Source organism: Camponotus floridanus, unplaced genomic scaffold (genome assembly GCF_003227725.1).
Source record: "Camponotus floridanus strain SB8 unplaced genomic scaffold, Cflo_v7.5 scaffold20, whole genome shotgun sequence".
NCBI lineage: Eukaryota > Metazoa > Arthropoda > Insecta > Hymenoptera > Formicidae > Camponotus > Camponotus floridanus.
This window is the reverse complement of record NW_020229326.1, coordinates 2,042,348-2,057,993: the sequence shown is the minus strand read 5'-3', so window position 1 is coordinate 2,057,993 and position 15,646 is coordinate 2,042,348. Positions and strand designations below refer to the sequence as shown.

General features: G+C 38.3%; 1 protein-coding gene across 2 annotated transcripts in view; it reads left to right on the top strand.

Moving 5' to 3' along the window:
- The window catches only part of LOC105249940, a 37,054-nt gene that overhangs the window by 623 nt on the left and 20,785 nt on the right, over nucleotides 1-15,646 (top strand). For both annotated transcript variants that reach the window (XM_025408318.1, XM_025408317.1), the window contains exons 2-9: nucleotides 482-608; nucleotides 800-929; nucleotides 1,020-1,184; nucleotides 1,279-1,480; nucleotides 1,565-1,689; nucleotides 12,032-12,256; nucleotides 13,429-13,695; nucleotides 15,106-15,431. In XM_025408318.1, the coding sequence (XP_025264103.1) occupies nucleotides 502-608; nucleotides 800-929; nucleotides 1,020-1,184; nucleotides 1,279-1,480; nucleotides 1,565-1,689; nucleotides 12,032-12,256; nucleotides 13,429-13,695; nucleotides 15,106-15,431 (1,547 nt within the window). In that variant the 5' untranslated portion in view covers nucleotides 482-501. The remainder of the gene's footprint in view (nucleotides 1-481; nucleotides 609-799; nucleotides 930-1,019; nucleotides 1,185-1,278; nucleotides 1,481-1,564; nucleotides 1,690-12,031; nucleotides 12,257-13,428; nucleotides 13,696-15,105; nucleotides 15,432-15,646) is intronic.

Here is a 15,646-nt window from a genome sequence, read left to right as displayed (position 1 = left end):
CTCGTGCGAGTTCCGTCTCGATGGAGACATCGCAAATGGCAAAGTCGATTCGCTGCTTTTTTTTTCTGAAATTAGCACATTTGCGCAAGAATTCATGTCGCGTTGCTATTTCAGCAAAGTGTTGTGCGTAGAAAACTTGGAATATTTGATCAAGAGCGAAATCTTACAGATAAGGTTATATTCGAGTGATAAATTATCTATGACTTAACTCTTGAAGTCCTTCGTTCTTTTTTTAGTAATATATATGTGCATATTTTAAAAGAAACTGTTATAACATTACACAGTAAATTATGCAAAGAGAATATGTATACATGTCTCATAATAATTCATACAGTATATATTTATAGTGTTTGAACTTACTGTGTTTTTAAAAAATATTACATAAAAAAATTTATATTATTTTATCAAATTGATATATGAGAAAGATAATTTTGTTATATAATGTTTAATGTTTTCTGATTATGTGTTCTGATGTTTGCAGATTACTATAAGGCAAAAAAGATGAGTACTTCTTTAACGTCACTTCAACCAAATAGTCAAAGCTTGGAAAGGCAAAAACATGTCAAGACAACAACGGAAAGACTTTATAATAGTCTTACCAAGAAGAGGTATGTTGTTATTAATATTAGTATTAGTATTAGTCACTGGTATTAGTCACTAGTATTAGTATGATAATTATGATTTAGTCGTATGTAATATATATATATATATATATATATATATATATATATATATATATGATTTCTTATTTAAATTTTGATAGATTAAAATTGATATAATTTTTAATTCATATTTTCAGAAAAGATCCAAAGCAAACAAGTATTCAAAGAATGTGGATAAACTATGAAGATTGCAAAGATGACTTTTGGGCTGCTATAAGATCCAATTATGATTATATTATGGATACTAATTTAATCGACACTTGCAAGGTAAAGTATCTCAAATTTTTGTGCGCATGTACAGTATAAAAATATAAATTTTGGATAATATACAAAAAAAAACTTATTTTGGTATCTTAGGAAGCAAATGGCGAATTAACATGGGATGAAACAGATGTGTCGACACAATCTTGGAATTTAAAAGAAGTCAGTAGCCAATTTCTAGAGCTTTACTCATGGTTAAGAATTCTTCAAGAAATGGTTTATTCTAAGGAAGAAAATCTCTTAGACAAAAGCCTGCGTGCGGTATGTATCAATTTTGTTTTATTCAAAATGTATATAAAATTTGTTAGAATATAATTCTTTAAATTAAACAAGCTCATTATTTTCTTAACGCTAGGCTCATATGGAGGAGCTACGACGCAAGGCATACAGACGCAAATTGTTCAATGAGCAAGCGGAAAAATTAATTTCTCGCGCCCCTGCTTTAAAAGACGAAGTGGCATGGCGTGTAGATCATTTGAATGCAAAATGGGAATTAGTAGAACAAATTATGGCGCCCATAGACCGACCTATATCTAGTCAACAAGATATATCAGCAGGTAATAAATTATTAATCTTTGAAAAACCTATTTCTTGCTAGCTTATTTTTAATGTATATGTAATCTCAATTTGTATATTAATAGATTTTGAACGTGAAGTAAAATGTCTAAGGAAATGGTTACGAGGAATGGAATCGCGTCTTCAACCTTTGAGCTTTCACATCAATTGGACTCTACCTGAATTAGAAGAAAAAGCAATAGAGCATATGGTAAGTAACATGTCATTTTCTATTATTTTATTTATTTAATAACGAGGTTTCCATATAGTTGGCAAGCCTTCCTACTTTTTTATTTCTCGACCAAATTTCATTATATATATAAATACATGTTTACTGATAATGTGCCAAATGTTATTTTGTATCTTCCTTTTGTTTTTTTTTTCCATTTTGTTGTTTCTCCTATAAAACAGAAGATATATAGAAACATAAACAATTTATATTGCTCCAATACATTTATTTTCATTAAATGAATAAAAAATGAATAATATTTGAAGGTAGTATAAGAGAAAGAATTATATCAAAGATATAAAATATATTTTATAAAAGAAGACAAACACTTTTTATAGATTTCTTTGAATAATATTATATTTGCGTTATGTTCTTGTTCTTTTTTTACTTTTAAATAAATAAACAGTGAACAGCGTTAAATTCAGAAGGCGGAAAGGGCATAAATGTATGAATAAATCAGCTTCAACGTCTCCTTAATTAATCGGTTTAATTGTTAATTCCAAAACGAGAAGGCTGGCGAGCAGCACGATTCGGTAGGATACGTGCTAAGAATAAAGTGCGTTGGTCGAGCACGTGTGTATCAGCCTGAATTTATGCTACCTCGCCAACGACCGACCAACGCAACGTTTAAAAACAACGGACGTGACGGCGTAGGAAGCTAAGAGTGGGGAGCGAACAGCCGGCGCGGCGGAGCTACGTTTGTTGTTTTATTCCAAGCTCCGATCTTTGCCGAAGGCCCGCGTTCGGACGCAAACGATGCGCTTCGTTGAACGCTAGGGAGACCAGCTGCCTATTGCCGGCTGCACGAGCCGACAGAGTTCGCCGTTCCACGGTCGTCGCCGGTGGACGAGCACGTTACAGCGAGCACGTTGATCCAAGGTTCCCTTCCTCCTCCTCCTTTTCTCTTCTTTTATCCTCACCCTACGTTTATCTCTTGCTTTTCTTCGCATCTATTTCTCTCTCTCTCTTTCTCTTTCCATTTGTCCATCTCATTTTCCTTTTTTCTTAGAATACATCTATATTTAAACGCAAATGGTGCGCCGTATCTTTTGTGTTCGATTTGTGACATCCCTCACGTAACTCGGTGTAACGTTAAGAAGCAAATAGAACAATCGCCGATACGTGCAACGTGTGCCTAGGCTTTTAGAACCGGCATCTCACAGCGTCGTTCTCTTCTAAAAACAGTGAGGAGGGATCGCAATCGAATCGGAGTACGGTCGGATCAGCCAGACAGGTCTCCTTTTGCAACCTTTTCTCCCTTTCGGGCCTAACCGGCCGCCCCTCTCGGTCCCTCTCCCTTCTTTCTTTCTTAGCCTCCTACTCGTTTCCCCATTCGTCCGTCCATCCGTCCGTTCGTCCGTCCGTTCGTCCGTCCGTTCGTCCGTCTGTCCTCGTCTAACCGAGACATACCTCGGCAACGCTCGGAGCTCGGCAACTCTTCGCGCGGTCCATTCGGCGTGGTTTAACCGCCGTCGAACAGCCGCCCTCGCATGACCCCGCGGCACAGCGCACAGCGTGGCGAAGGAGTCATTCATGCGTCGTGAGTGCGACGAAACGAGTGCCGCGCGGAAGCGAGAAAATTCGAGAGAAGCAACGCAACGTATAGTCTCGTAACTGGTCCGTGTCTGTGCCGGCTGTGAGAGAAAAAAAGGGAAAGAAAAAGAAGATGCGCTTCGTCATCCAAGTTCGCAAGTGTTCGTAGTGGCGTTGACGATGCTGCGACGCTCGATCGCTTCGTCTCCTCTTCTTGCGGGATACACGCGTGCTATCTCGATAGCGTCCGCCTACATCTCGTTTTTACGCTGACGTACGACAGTGCGCCGTTTTTTCCCCTCGACGTGGTGGATATGCATTTAGGTAAGATTATCAAGAAGATAGAAAAATTTCATATCTAGATGTAAGTGTAATCTTGAGGGTCTTTTTGTAGGGAGAGATCTAGCTCAGATATCGAACGAATCGCTTCGCTCGTCGTCGACTCCGACTGTTGCTCGCAGCGGCATTGTTCCGAGGCTCGTGCGTGTATGTTATAAAAGTACGCGGCGAGATAAAGGAATTTAGAACGTGAAAGTCGGCGTTCCGAGTTCCGATCCGGAGAGAGACGCTATATACATTTCCTGCTTATGGCTAACTTGCTGCATTCATCTGAATGTCTTAAAGGCATCGTTGTTAACCGAAATTGGACTCGCTCTCGCGCGTTTAATCTCTTTAGAATTTCTTTTCTACTCGAGATAACGCATCTATTCAAGCAGGCATGGTTCCTCTGCGGTTCAGATTAATTCCGTGATATTTGTCCCGTTATTGTTGCAACAAAGAGCACGATGAAACAATGAAGCGGTTACGGTGGATGCTGTCGAGCTATCTGAGCGATTGATACGACATCGCGTTTTGTCCTTCGGACGACGATTACATCATTATGTGTCGATTGGTGAAAGATAAAGAGATAAATTGTCATTCGGAAGATTACATATGTTGATGTTTTGTTGTCGATATTTCGATTTTTAACCGCGCTTAAAGGTAGATTGGTGTTATCGGCGAGATAAGACGATGCAGGAAACGGGAAGTCGTGCAAGTTTCGATCGATTATACTCTTGGTATTAACCGTATATACCGCGATCATACGTGTCGATCCGTGTCCCGATTTTGCTAAGGCTCGAGCTCCGGTCCACATATTATTTTCCGTTGCATTTGGTCATCGACACTCCGCATCGCATCACGGCGGGATGCTCCGTTGAACGACATTCGTGGATGTTGAAGTCGGTCGTTCGAGGTCAAGCGAGTTCACGTGGAATTGTCCGTATAAAGAGAAAGTAGATCCTTGCGGAATTTTTTATATGCGCTCGGTTGTCCGGTAATCACGTTGATTACCGGCTCGTTGGTCATTGAATTCCAAGTTTTAATTTAATTGCCTATCACGAGAAAGAACAGGAATCGTATCCTCCCATTTCTCTCTCTCTCTCTCTCTCTCTCTCTCTCTCTCTCTCTCACTCTCTCTCTCTTCAACTTTCTATATATATTCGGATGTATACGATACATTTATTTTTTACGTGTCAATGCGCTGCCGAATCTCATTTGCCAGTTTACTCGACTCGTATGTTCGCTTAAAAGAGAAAGTCGAGGAATATCAAAGTCGATTCCGCTATCCAGTTTGTTTATCCAATTTCTGTGTTAATTAGTATTTGAAATTATTCGGCGATGAGATAGATAGTCGGAGAGAGGAAATATGCCGTAAAGCAGCCACCGGACAGTAGCCACTCGGCTTTTGAACCAGAGTATTTTTGGAAGCGCACGGCCGCTCGTCACTCCGCGGAACTCGACGCTCGCGCGACATTAGAACGCGATTGCCCTCCTTCCGAAAGAAAAACGATCTCGTGAGGTGGGTAGACTTTTCGCGGCCGTAGCGAATTTTAAATAGATCGAGGCGAGAGAAAAGTCTGAGTCGCGGCGGCAACGGTCTCTATTCACCTTCTCTATTCCGTATAATATCACGCTGTTAATTTTATCTATTAGCTATCTCTAATTGATATGACAACCGTACGGTTAAACGATCCGAGTCGCCGCGATAATGTCTGACTAATAATGTTTATGTCGCGGATAATTAAATATTGTCGCGATATTTAGCGAAAATATAATTTTTCGTTACACTTTGCTAAAACTTTTATTTCTCAAATATATTTATGATGGATAAATATTTTTGTCAACATTTTATACGCTGCCCAATTTATAACTCTGCATAATTTTACCTGTAGTTTTCTTAACAACGCGTTGTAAAAATTCAATTCATTTTATTCAATTTGTTATTGCTCGTTATCTTCTAACGACACGTCGTAAACATTATTAACGTTTACGATAAGGGGTTCGAGGATAAAAATAATGTCAATTTAATTCAAACTTTAAATGACTACGTGCACGATAACGAGGGACACTTTTACGAACCTTATCGACGATACGTAATTTGGCCACTTTGTAAGGGGGTACTCTCGCGATACGTCGTTATTTCCGCTCGCAAGATTTACGAGATGCTCGCGAAACCGCAAATCCGACCGTCGACAAAACCAAAGTTATTCTACCGTGGGGTACAGTGGGACAGTTTCAATAAGAACGCGGCGACGAGAAATGAGGCGAGGACGACCTGGATAACTCGGTTAGCAGCTGCGAGCGGAAGGTCTCGGACGTGAATTTATTCGTGCGTGTTCGCACGCAAATCAAGGATCACATCCGCAATTTCAATCTCGCGTTAAAATTCAATCTTTAAGCGATGCTGGATCCAAGTTGGATTAAATTATAATTCGCGCTAATTTTAAGTATCATCGTCAGACAAAAAGTGAAAATGTTGAGGCGGTTTTTCTCTATAAGACTATATATCTTCCTTTATATGGAGACTATATAATCATCTCTGAAATATGCATCGCTCACGCGATGCACGAGGATACTCGCGATGGAAACTCGCGGTGCTGTCGTTCTTGCGTCACCATCACGCGCGCAGCAGTACTGTAAGTGAAAGGGAATAGAAAATTTTTTAGCCAGTATTTTTTTTACAATCCCCCCGCAAATACGAGATTTGCGATTACGCGGTGCATAACGCATTGCGCGGAGTTTGTACACGTACACATGCATACATGTACTCCGTTTGATTGTCGCGGACTTGCTGCTCCGAATCAGAGATTGCTTAACGTGAAAAATCATTACTCTTCCGCGTAATTTGCGTTCTACTCTGCATAGGAATTTTTTTATCGAAGACTTTATTATCGAACTACTTAAATTTGAGAAAGAATTTTTTAGCTAATGATGTCACAGGAAACCTTATAACGTATCGGAGTACATCTGTGCGAAATAATGTAGCTTGACGGCCGCATAAAAAAAAGGAAGTCTTATAACGATGATTGTTTCGCGCTGAAAGGAATTGCAAATGACATATTAGATATAGGAGGTTTAATAAATAATTTTTATATTGAAGTTTGGAAAGCAATAAGGGCCCTAGATAAAAGAGCGTGACATCTCGAGATTAGACCAAGATGGGCGTCCTAACTCGGGCCTCAAATAAAGTTAGGAAACCTTTATAGGGCCCGGTTATAGCCTATATAAAATTTCCACCCAGGAAGGTACTGAAAAAATTTGTACAAAAATCACGATGAATGGAGAAGCTGTGACAGCAAATTTTATTATACGCAACGTGTCGATACAATCGTGAAAGGCCTGACTTGAATTAGATCGTTCATGCAGATATCCCGTCGAAGGAATCACCTTTCAACGTAGACTATCGAAGTGGCTATAATCGATGTGTTAATATTATTAAGTTGCCGGAAAGTATTTTTATTTCTTTTTTGCACTATAGCTGTTATATCATAGAGTCATTTTGTCTTCTCGTGTATGCATGCGCTGACTCACTCACATGGCGTCACTTGTTAACTGGGAACATTGATACGACCACCATTTCCGAGTCCGATGGGACTTGCAAGGACTCCTTCAAGCTACCAAACGACATTTCTTATCGTTAAGACATGTACAAGAAAAACGTTTCAATATTTGCATGGCTTAAATTAGATTTTATAAATATATCTCCATGTATCATAAATTTAAATTATAATTGTAAATTGATTTATTCCAAATACATCGTAATAATAATAATTTATTTATAATTCATTTATTTTCAAAAATACTTCCCTTAAGTGGAAGAGAGAAACTGTTGTATTTCGGGACACACAAATCTTTTTTAAGGATAATGAAAATTTTAAGGCAATTAAATTGCTTAGTTTTTGTTACACAATGCAATTATATGATGTGTGATCATTTAGTTTTTAGTTTATTTTTGAGTTTTTTCTCTATAAGAATTTTTGTAAAATTAAAAATAGAAAAGTAATGAAATTAATAAGTAACAATAAATTGATAAGTAATTTATATTTATGATAAAATACAAGATATAGATATATATATATATATATATATATATATATATATGTGTAAATTAAATAAAAAGATGATTACGTGAGAAGAATACAAGATTTTATCGAGATGTTCTAAGCATTGTGATAAATATATCTCTCGTTACTCAAACGATATGATTGTAAATTCGTGACAATAATTTCACATGATTAATACACACATCTTTGTAGTATAAAATATGCCATGTATGGAAGATTTACCGCTAGGATTCGCGAAACTACTGTTGTAACGACTGTACGCAATTACCCTTGGTATCTTGAATTCTGTGAGATAGCGTTAGCATGTCTCGCTGGTCTTCGCGGAAGTAAAAATTGCTTAGTGAATGCACTAAGTGCTGGTGGTTTTAGCGTCGCAACCGATTACCACGCGTTTTGCCTGCGATTTAACCTTCCACATTTACCAGTGCGACCTCAAATAACATAGTGCGGCGTATCCTGACATCATTTTTTAAAAATAAACGCAAGACTCTCTATATCAAAGATGAAGAAATTAGCATCGGGGTGGGGGATATATACTTTCTCTTCTCCACACAAAGAAATTCGATCTTATCCCATAAATTGAAAGAGATTGTACAAAGAGTCCTTTTTTTACAGGATATTAACTGTTTTAATCAATGTTGCGGTTTGCTCGTGTCTATGAAGGCATATCGCGCGTGTAAAGCAACTGTGATTGAATGATAGTCTACTAGAAAATATTTACTCAAGGACATTAGCAAGAAAAATGAAAGAAGGAAGGAAAAAATTATGCAGAGTTACATCAAAATTTTATATACATGGCGAAACATAATGACACAGTAATGATAAATTAACTTTCTCCGTGTTAGTGGCAAGTAGACAGTCTTACTCATCCTACGGAGCGTGTCGATAAATCATGATTAGATTGTATGCCAAAAGAGATTTCTCGATAGAACATTCAACCTGGATTGAAAGAAGCGGCATAGTAATAATAGTGCTCTTCTGCGATGTCGTTGGAATATGCATAGGGTGTTCTCGACAAAAGAACCTTTTTAATCGAATCCCTCTTTCAATTTCCATATAAAAAATATAAAATGTCAGACAATAATATCTTCTAAGGAAATCCTCAAAATATTTATACATATATAATAATTTTTTTATTACTGCGCTTTTTTTGTCAAAAAGCACGAGTCTAGCTTTTAACTATCGCGAAATATATTTCAATATATACATAATATGTTAACAGTCATACATTTTCAATGTCAATCGACAAACAACGCGCGTGTTTAAATGTCCTCATTTATTCGAGACACCTTGTAGGAAACCTTCCGTGAGATGATACATTCTTCGAAACAATTTGAGCGATCCAACAACCGATGTTGGTCTTGAAATCGCTCGGAGGTACAGCCGCACCCAGCAAGTTATCGTTCTTCTCTGATTAATCTCTATTCTGATTTTTCTTTACCAGTCATGATGATACCACGTTGTTACGCATTTTCCAACGATCTAAACCGATACGTTCAAAATGCGAACGGTTTACCGATGGTCATGCTCTAAAAAGCGAAATATGCACTTATATAAGATTCTAACGTTATGAGCTGGCAATATTTTGATAAACACTGGGCTCCTCTGGCAATGTATAGCGCGTGTATTAGATAATGAAACATATCTGCTATGCCACTCTCAATATAATTTAATGGAAACTCTTACTTCTTCAATTCAAGAGATATCAGCAGCGGATTAAAACGTAGAGTCTACTTTGCGCTCTTGCGGCTTGTCAAATCGCTACCTCAGCGCGAAAGTTAATCTTCCCGTTTCATTATGCGTATAGAAGTTTAATTTGTCGAATCTCTTGGTGGAATCTTATTTTCCATTTAATCAGAGATTTCACATGTCACTCCATAATAACTGTTAATTTCGTAACATGAGATAATCAAGTCTATTGAATGAATTATTCAATGCGACATACAACATCGCGTTCTAAATATATCTACTTTTACTATCGCCGCAAGTTCTCGCGTGATTCGACGTGCCATTTCACTCGTTGTCATCGTCGTCGTCATCGTCGCGGTTGTCGATCGATCGACATAAGGACACATTATCATTGCCACATGATAGAATTATAGGCGTCTCTGTGAGACACGCCTTGCGTGTCTTCGGGGACCCGCATCTCGTATGACATTACGTTATCGTCATACATTACATTCCCGCGCGACTCACTTCCTGTGCTGTATCACGTAATATTTTCCACGATGTCATTGTCACGCATGAAGACACCGCCATACGACATGTACCGATAGTCTACTACCATGAAAACTCGCGAAAGGAAAAGCGTTTCGATTGACCTACGCATCGATCTTTCCATGCCACTCGATTTTTTGCAGTCTGTATCTGCTGTTATTGCAACATATCGAGAGGTTATTGCCCTAACGTCACCGTCGAGGCCTTCAACTTGGGATGTGCCAACGACATTCTGACAAGCGCGATAGAAACCAGTTGAAGAGGTGGAAAGCGAAGAGCTGGAAATACTGGCCGAGCTTTCATAATACTTTTCACCTCGGCAAAGAATAGCTTCTCCGAATTGTTTTCATATGTAATCACGAAAGTAGTTCTCTCTCTTCATGCATCAATTTTTTTCTTTCTCTATCTATAGGTTCCAGTTTTACTAATCGATTTTCTCAGTCAATCATCACTCGTGAAATTTTTTTATTTTCTTAAACATTTATTATTTTTTTAAATCTAAAATTATAGAATATAAATATGTATTTATGAATATTTATCTAACTCTAATTAATAAAACGATAGATAAATAGAGAGAGAAAGGCAGTTCTGAAATCGATAACAAATCGGATGCATGATTTCCGCGGTGTGAAAGCACGTTGAGACTATCAATGAATGTCAATAACACGTCGACGGCATGCGCGGATTGCCACCGACGCAGCATCTCTCCGGCAATTCGTCTCGCGTTTCGCGTTCCACGTGGCGATTTGACATCATGAATTCAAATCGTAAATTACATACCTTACCCAGTGATCGTGTTTCTCTTGAACGTATACATGGCAATTCGCTCCTCACGATTCTTTAATTTCTGTCGCTGAACTTTCTCATGAAAGCGCGTTGAGATTACTGCGCAACGCATGATAGATATTTTATTTTATTCCTTTACGTTTTCCTTAGCATACATTTTATCACGGGCATCCTACTTGTTCGTTATCAGATTCTGTGCGTGCAACTATATATTATATAGTGCACCCCGTGTTTATGTGTGAAACTGGTACTCGGAATACAGATCGAAAGTTATAAACATATCAATCTCTGTTGAGATATGTGTCCTTTTTTTCGAAATATATTTTTTAATGAAAATATACGTTTTATGTCATCAAGAGTATTATATAACTGTGTGCATAAGCTACTATAGGAAAATATGTAGCATTTCACCATTTATAACCATCGTAATTCCAAATCCCAGTCTATTCATTATCTGACGGAGACTGATCAGCGAGGAACGCTGGATTAATAGTAATAAAGTTATTCACAAGTTCTCTAACTAGCTCGATACCCACGTTTCTGTCGGAGAAATATTTACGCTTTCGTAACGACTGGTTCCTCGCTGGCGTAGCGAGGATTAATCCTTTCGTTCGAATGAGCGATTGACAATGAAGGGGCTATGCAAGAAGAGAGAAAAAGATTTCAGTCGACGAGAACCGTACAAGAAGGCGCGTGAAAGCGAACCGCACGTTGTTGCTCGCCGAACGACGCGGCAATCGCGTCGAGATAAGTAGAACAATCACACATAATCATATGCAATTTATCAGAGAAAGTGGGCTAATACGAGCTGCGTTGAGTGATATCTAACACCTTTGTTTCTCGCGGAAATTTAGAGGCTCGATTTGAGAAAACGCGAACATGTGCGTTACAAAAGAGAAACAAAGAGAGAAATAGGAAGAGCCTACTTACTAACTAGCGTGGCTTGGCGGAAGCAATAAAGAAGTTTAAACGTTTTTCTTTTCTATGAGCACGTTTAACCTTTATGTTCTAGCGTACACCATCACACACACATACAAAGTGTCTATTGACGTCCTACGCGATATACGCTCCTAAGCTACGCTTACTTTCTTCCGACTCGATCTTACTTGGGGTATCATGAACTCCCTACGTTATTAATCGTCATCAGTGTCGTTGAACAACTACATTCAAATATGTCGATGCCGTGCTGAGATACATTTCGCGATACTTGTTTCACATTTATCTAGCTTACATTTTCCACATACTTACATGTAGTAGTATATATCTATATCTGGATCTGTAGAATCTATACAATAGACAAGATAAGATATGGAGATAAAAATTTACACCGATCACAATCTGTCAATTTTTCCTCTTTCTTAATCTAAAGATAGTAACAGACGCGTGTCAAATTTCTGTTTCAGGTACTCCAACGAGACATTAAGGCGCACGGACGTATCGTCAGTTCGGTTGTCAAATTAGGAGATAAAGTTTTCACGCAACAACAGGAGGAGCAAAAGCAGCAACATCAATTTTCGCAGCCTTTGCAGATAGTAAGATCGTTAGAACGCCGTTGGCATCAACTGTTTCTGCTCTCCTTGGAATGGCAGTATCACATTGAAACCCTTGTATCTCGTATAAGAAATAAGGTAAGTTATCTGTATTTTCTATCTTTCACAAAAGATGTATCCCATCTATGAACATAAAGAATTGAAGTGATTAAACGATATTCTTATATATGAATGAAAATATTAAATCTTTTTTCAAAAATAATTTTTTATTATTTCGTACTTGAAAAAACATGACAAATTTTAAAATATGATAATTATGATTTTAATTTATTCCAGATTGCAATCGAAGTAGCAATATCATATCATAAAAAGCGATATTTAATAAACGTGAAAGTGCGCTTTTACCCAATTAAAATATAGATTACTATCTTCGTTCTATCAGTTTAAATTAAATTTTGTCAGTGTTCTACTCCTCGGATGTTAATCTCGACTGCTGTGCTGGCAGCAGTAATTAAACTCAAACTTGTGAGAAACTATGTCGGGCAAGATCGATTGACGAGGATGAACGAATAGACGAGAAGTAAAGTGTGGGCAAGCAGTAACTTACTAGTGATTGTGCAATTGACGAAGATGCCTCACAATTGACGACTATTAAGAATAGTATATTGAGTGTCGCTTCTATACGGTTTCGTTTAATTCAATGCTCGAAAAGAAAGAAAGTCTTAAGCAAAACTAAATGCATTTTACTGTGGAAGTAGACATTCTTTTATGCATGAATAATCTTTATTTTATGGAATTTAATAGTTTATACGTCGAAATAAAATTATTATCTTATATTTAACCAAAACTTTAAAGTAAAAAAAATTATTTACTTTAAGATTTCACAGGAATACAAATTTTAACGTGAGATTGAATTTGTAAATAATTTCGAATTTGTAATAGTCAGATAAAATTTTATCGAGAAGTTTTCTCCAGCCCTATTTCGTTATCTCTCATCGAAAGTGGATATAGAAATTTGAACAAAGTATTTCAAAGTAAAACGTTAGGCAACCATAGCTCTCTTTCTCTCTCTCTCTCTCTCTCTCATCAATTCCAATTACGTCGTATGACACAGCAACACTGATAGTGAGCGATAAGTGTATTAAGACAAGATAAGTACCTAGCAACGTACATACATTCAACGTTTTCGAAAACGATGGTGAATTATAAATATTGGATCGATAACAAATTTATGCAGGGAATCGCAAGGCATCTGTTATATTACATTGTCACTTATCATCGAATAAAAGAGATTGGATTGTTTGTTTCAGAACGCCGCGCCTTGCAGTAGCGATAGCGACGAGGAACCAGTCACGAAACAGCCTCGTCTCAGTCGCGGACGATCACGCGGCTCCGGAACGGAATCGCCGGGACAGTCAGCCCGCTCGAGGCGTACGGAACGCGCCAAGCGCGTCGCCGGACAGGGCTCTGGATCCGAGTACCTCGAGCATCATTCAATCTCCGGAGCGAGGACCGATCCGTCCGACAGCGACGCCTCTTCCGAGAACCGATCCGTCGGCGAAGGATCGTATTTCGAGGTACGTCGTTCATCGAGCACAGACGGAACATCTCGAGAGTTTGCTTTGATTCGTCGACCTTTCGCGACGTCGATCGAATCGAGCATCCCGCCAACTTTGCACGAGATCCATTATTCGCGAATTGGAAAGGCTCCCTATTATTGTCAAAGTCTGTTGTCGTGACCGCATAGCGAGGATACCCGTATCGTTGTAGAAATATAAATAAGGATTATGCGGCGAGTGAATCACGCAAGTAACGGCAGTTATATTTGTGCTCCGATTAGATGTAAAATAATCTGAGAAAGATAAGATTGACTTAATCACGCAACGTTGATTTAAATTCGTATCCAAACATGTCGATATAAATTATCGACATGTTTGGATACGAATTTAAATCAACCAAGTCTCATCCAAGCTTTCGTAGTACTCATTGCAAAATATCGTGTGTCAAAACCTTTCGCATTTGCATTTCTTGCAAAAAATTGTTAAAGACAGGAAACAGCTTGTAGTAGTTGTTCCAAGAATCGGCAACTGCTATTGTTCTCCATATTGCTGTCGCGAAACACGACTATTACAGTCATTGACCCGATTCTCGAACGCTATGCGAATCTCGATTTATGCGTCGAGATGTTAACTCTACTCCCTGCTGAGACATTCTTTCGACGATGGGCGCAGCTTGCTCTAATTAATTCTTACCGTTATACATTGCTATGATAGACGGGAACTTGCGTTAGCGCTTAATCAATCTCGATGAGCGCATCCTTGTCAAATGAGTAAGAGAATCGCAAATTACTCTTCTTCCTTTCGAAATCTCGCAATTGCACGAGTTAAATTAAGCGTCGCTTTAGCCTTAACGAAAGATAAGAGCGCTTCATGTTACTACCACTTCACATTGTGTAGGCTAGAGTAGAGCGCATTATCCGAATGTGTTAAGTGGACAAAGCCTCGTGTAAAAGGCTGGTGAAGAACGGCTTCTGCAAAACGAATCGGCCACGCATATACAGTAAGAAGGCTGTGCATCACGGTAGACGGTGATCTTGACAAAAAATAGCGGTCGACTGTATGACAAAAACCACGGTATCCGCGTCGGGCGACCGAGATCTTGTGAAAGAGCAGTACCTCTTAAATCATAGATATTTTGATGCACGCTCAAGAGAGTTATATATTTCACTCCGATACACCTTATACCTCGATATTGTGCGTTCAAAGTTCAAATTGTTGTCAATTTTTGTAAGTTATTCAATAAAATTATGCAAATCAACAGTTTAAAAAAAAACATGTTGATTATGAATATCTTACTCGATGTCTTACTTAACGCGCGAGAATTTTCTAATGATCAAATGTGCAAATATACAATGCACGATAGTATGCGAAGTTCGCATTAGCAACATATCAATAATATTGATTATGTTCTTTTTTACGATTTTGTAGGATGAATTATGTCAGCTGTGTGTGATGGACGCAAGGTCCGACGAATCGGCAAAACGAGACGCCACCAGTTCCATTACATCTAGTGTGGAAGATCGAGGAGAGGAAGGTGACGTCGAGGATAACGGAATAAGTGTCAACGATATGCCGCCTACACCAGATACTGTACCGATAACAACATCGACGGCAGCAATACAAGAGACATGCGACGAAATCGATGCAGTTGGTACCGTGCAAATTAAAAGTACAGAAAAATCCAATAATGATCTGCGGACGAAGACCGAACTTGTAAAACGTTGTGGAACAACAGAAGTTGCTTCGTTCAACATGTAAGTCGCATTATTTATCCTTCTGCTGTTTGTTTCGCAACCTTAAACAATAAAATTGTAATCATTCCAAAATTGATTGCCTGTCAGTTCTTTAAACATTCATTTTTGTCAACGTAGTGTATAAGTTCTATGATTATATTCGCGATGTTTTTATAAAACTGCTAAAAGTCAGCTATACATATATTCTATAGATTCATGATAGATTGTTTTCTAAT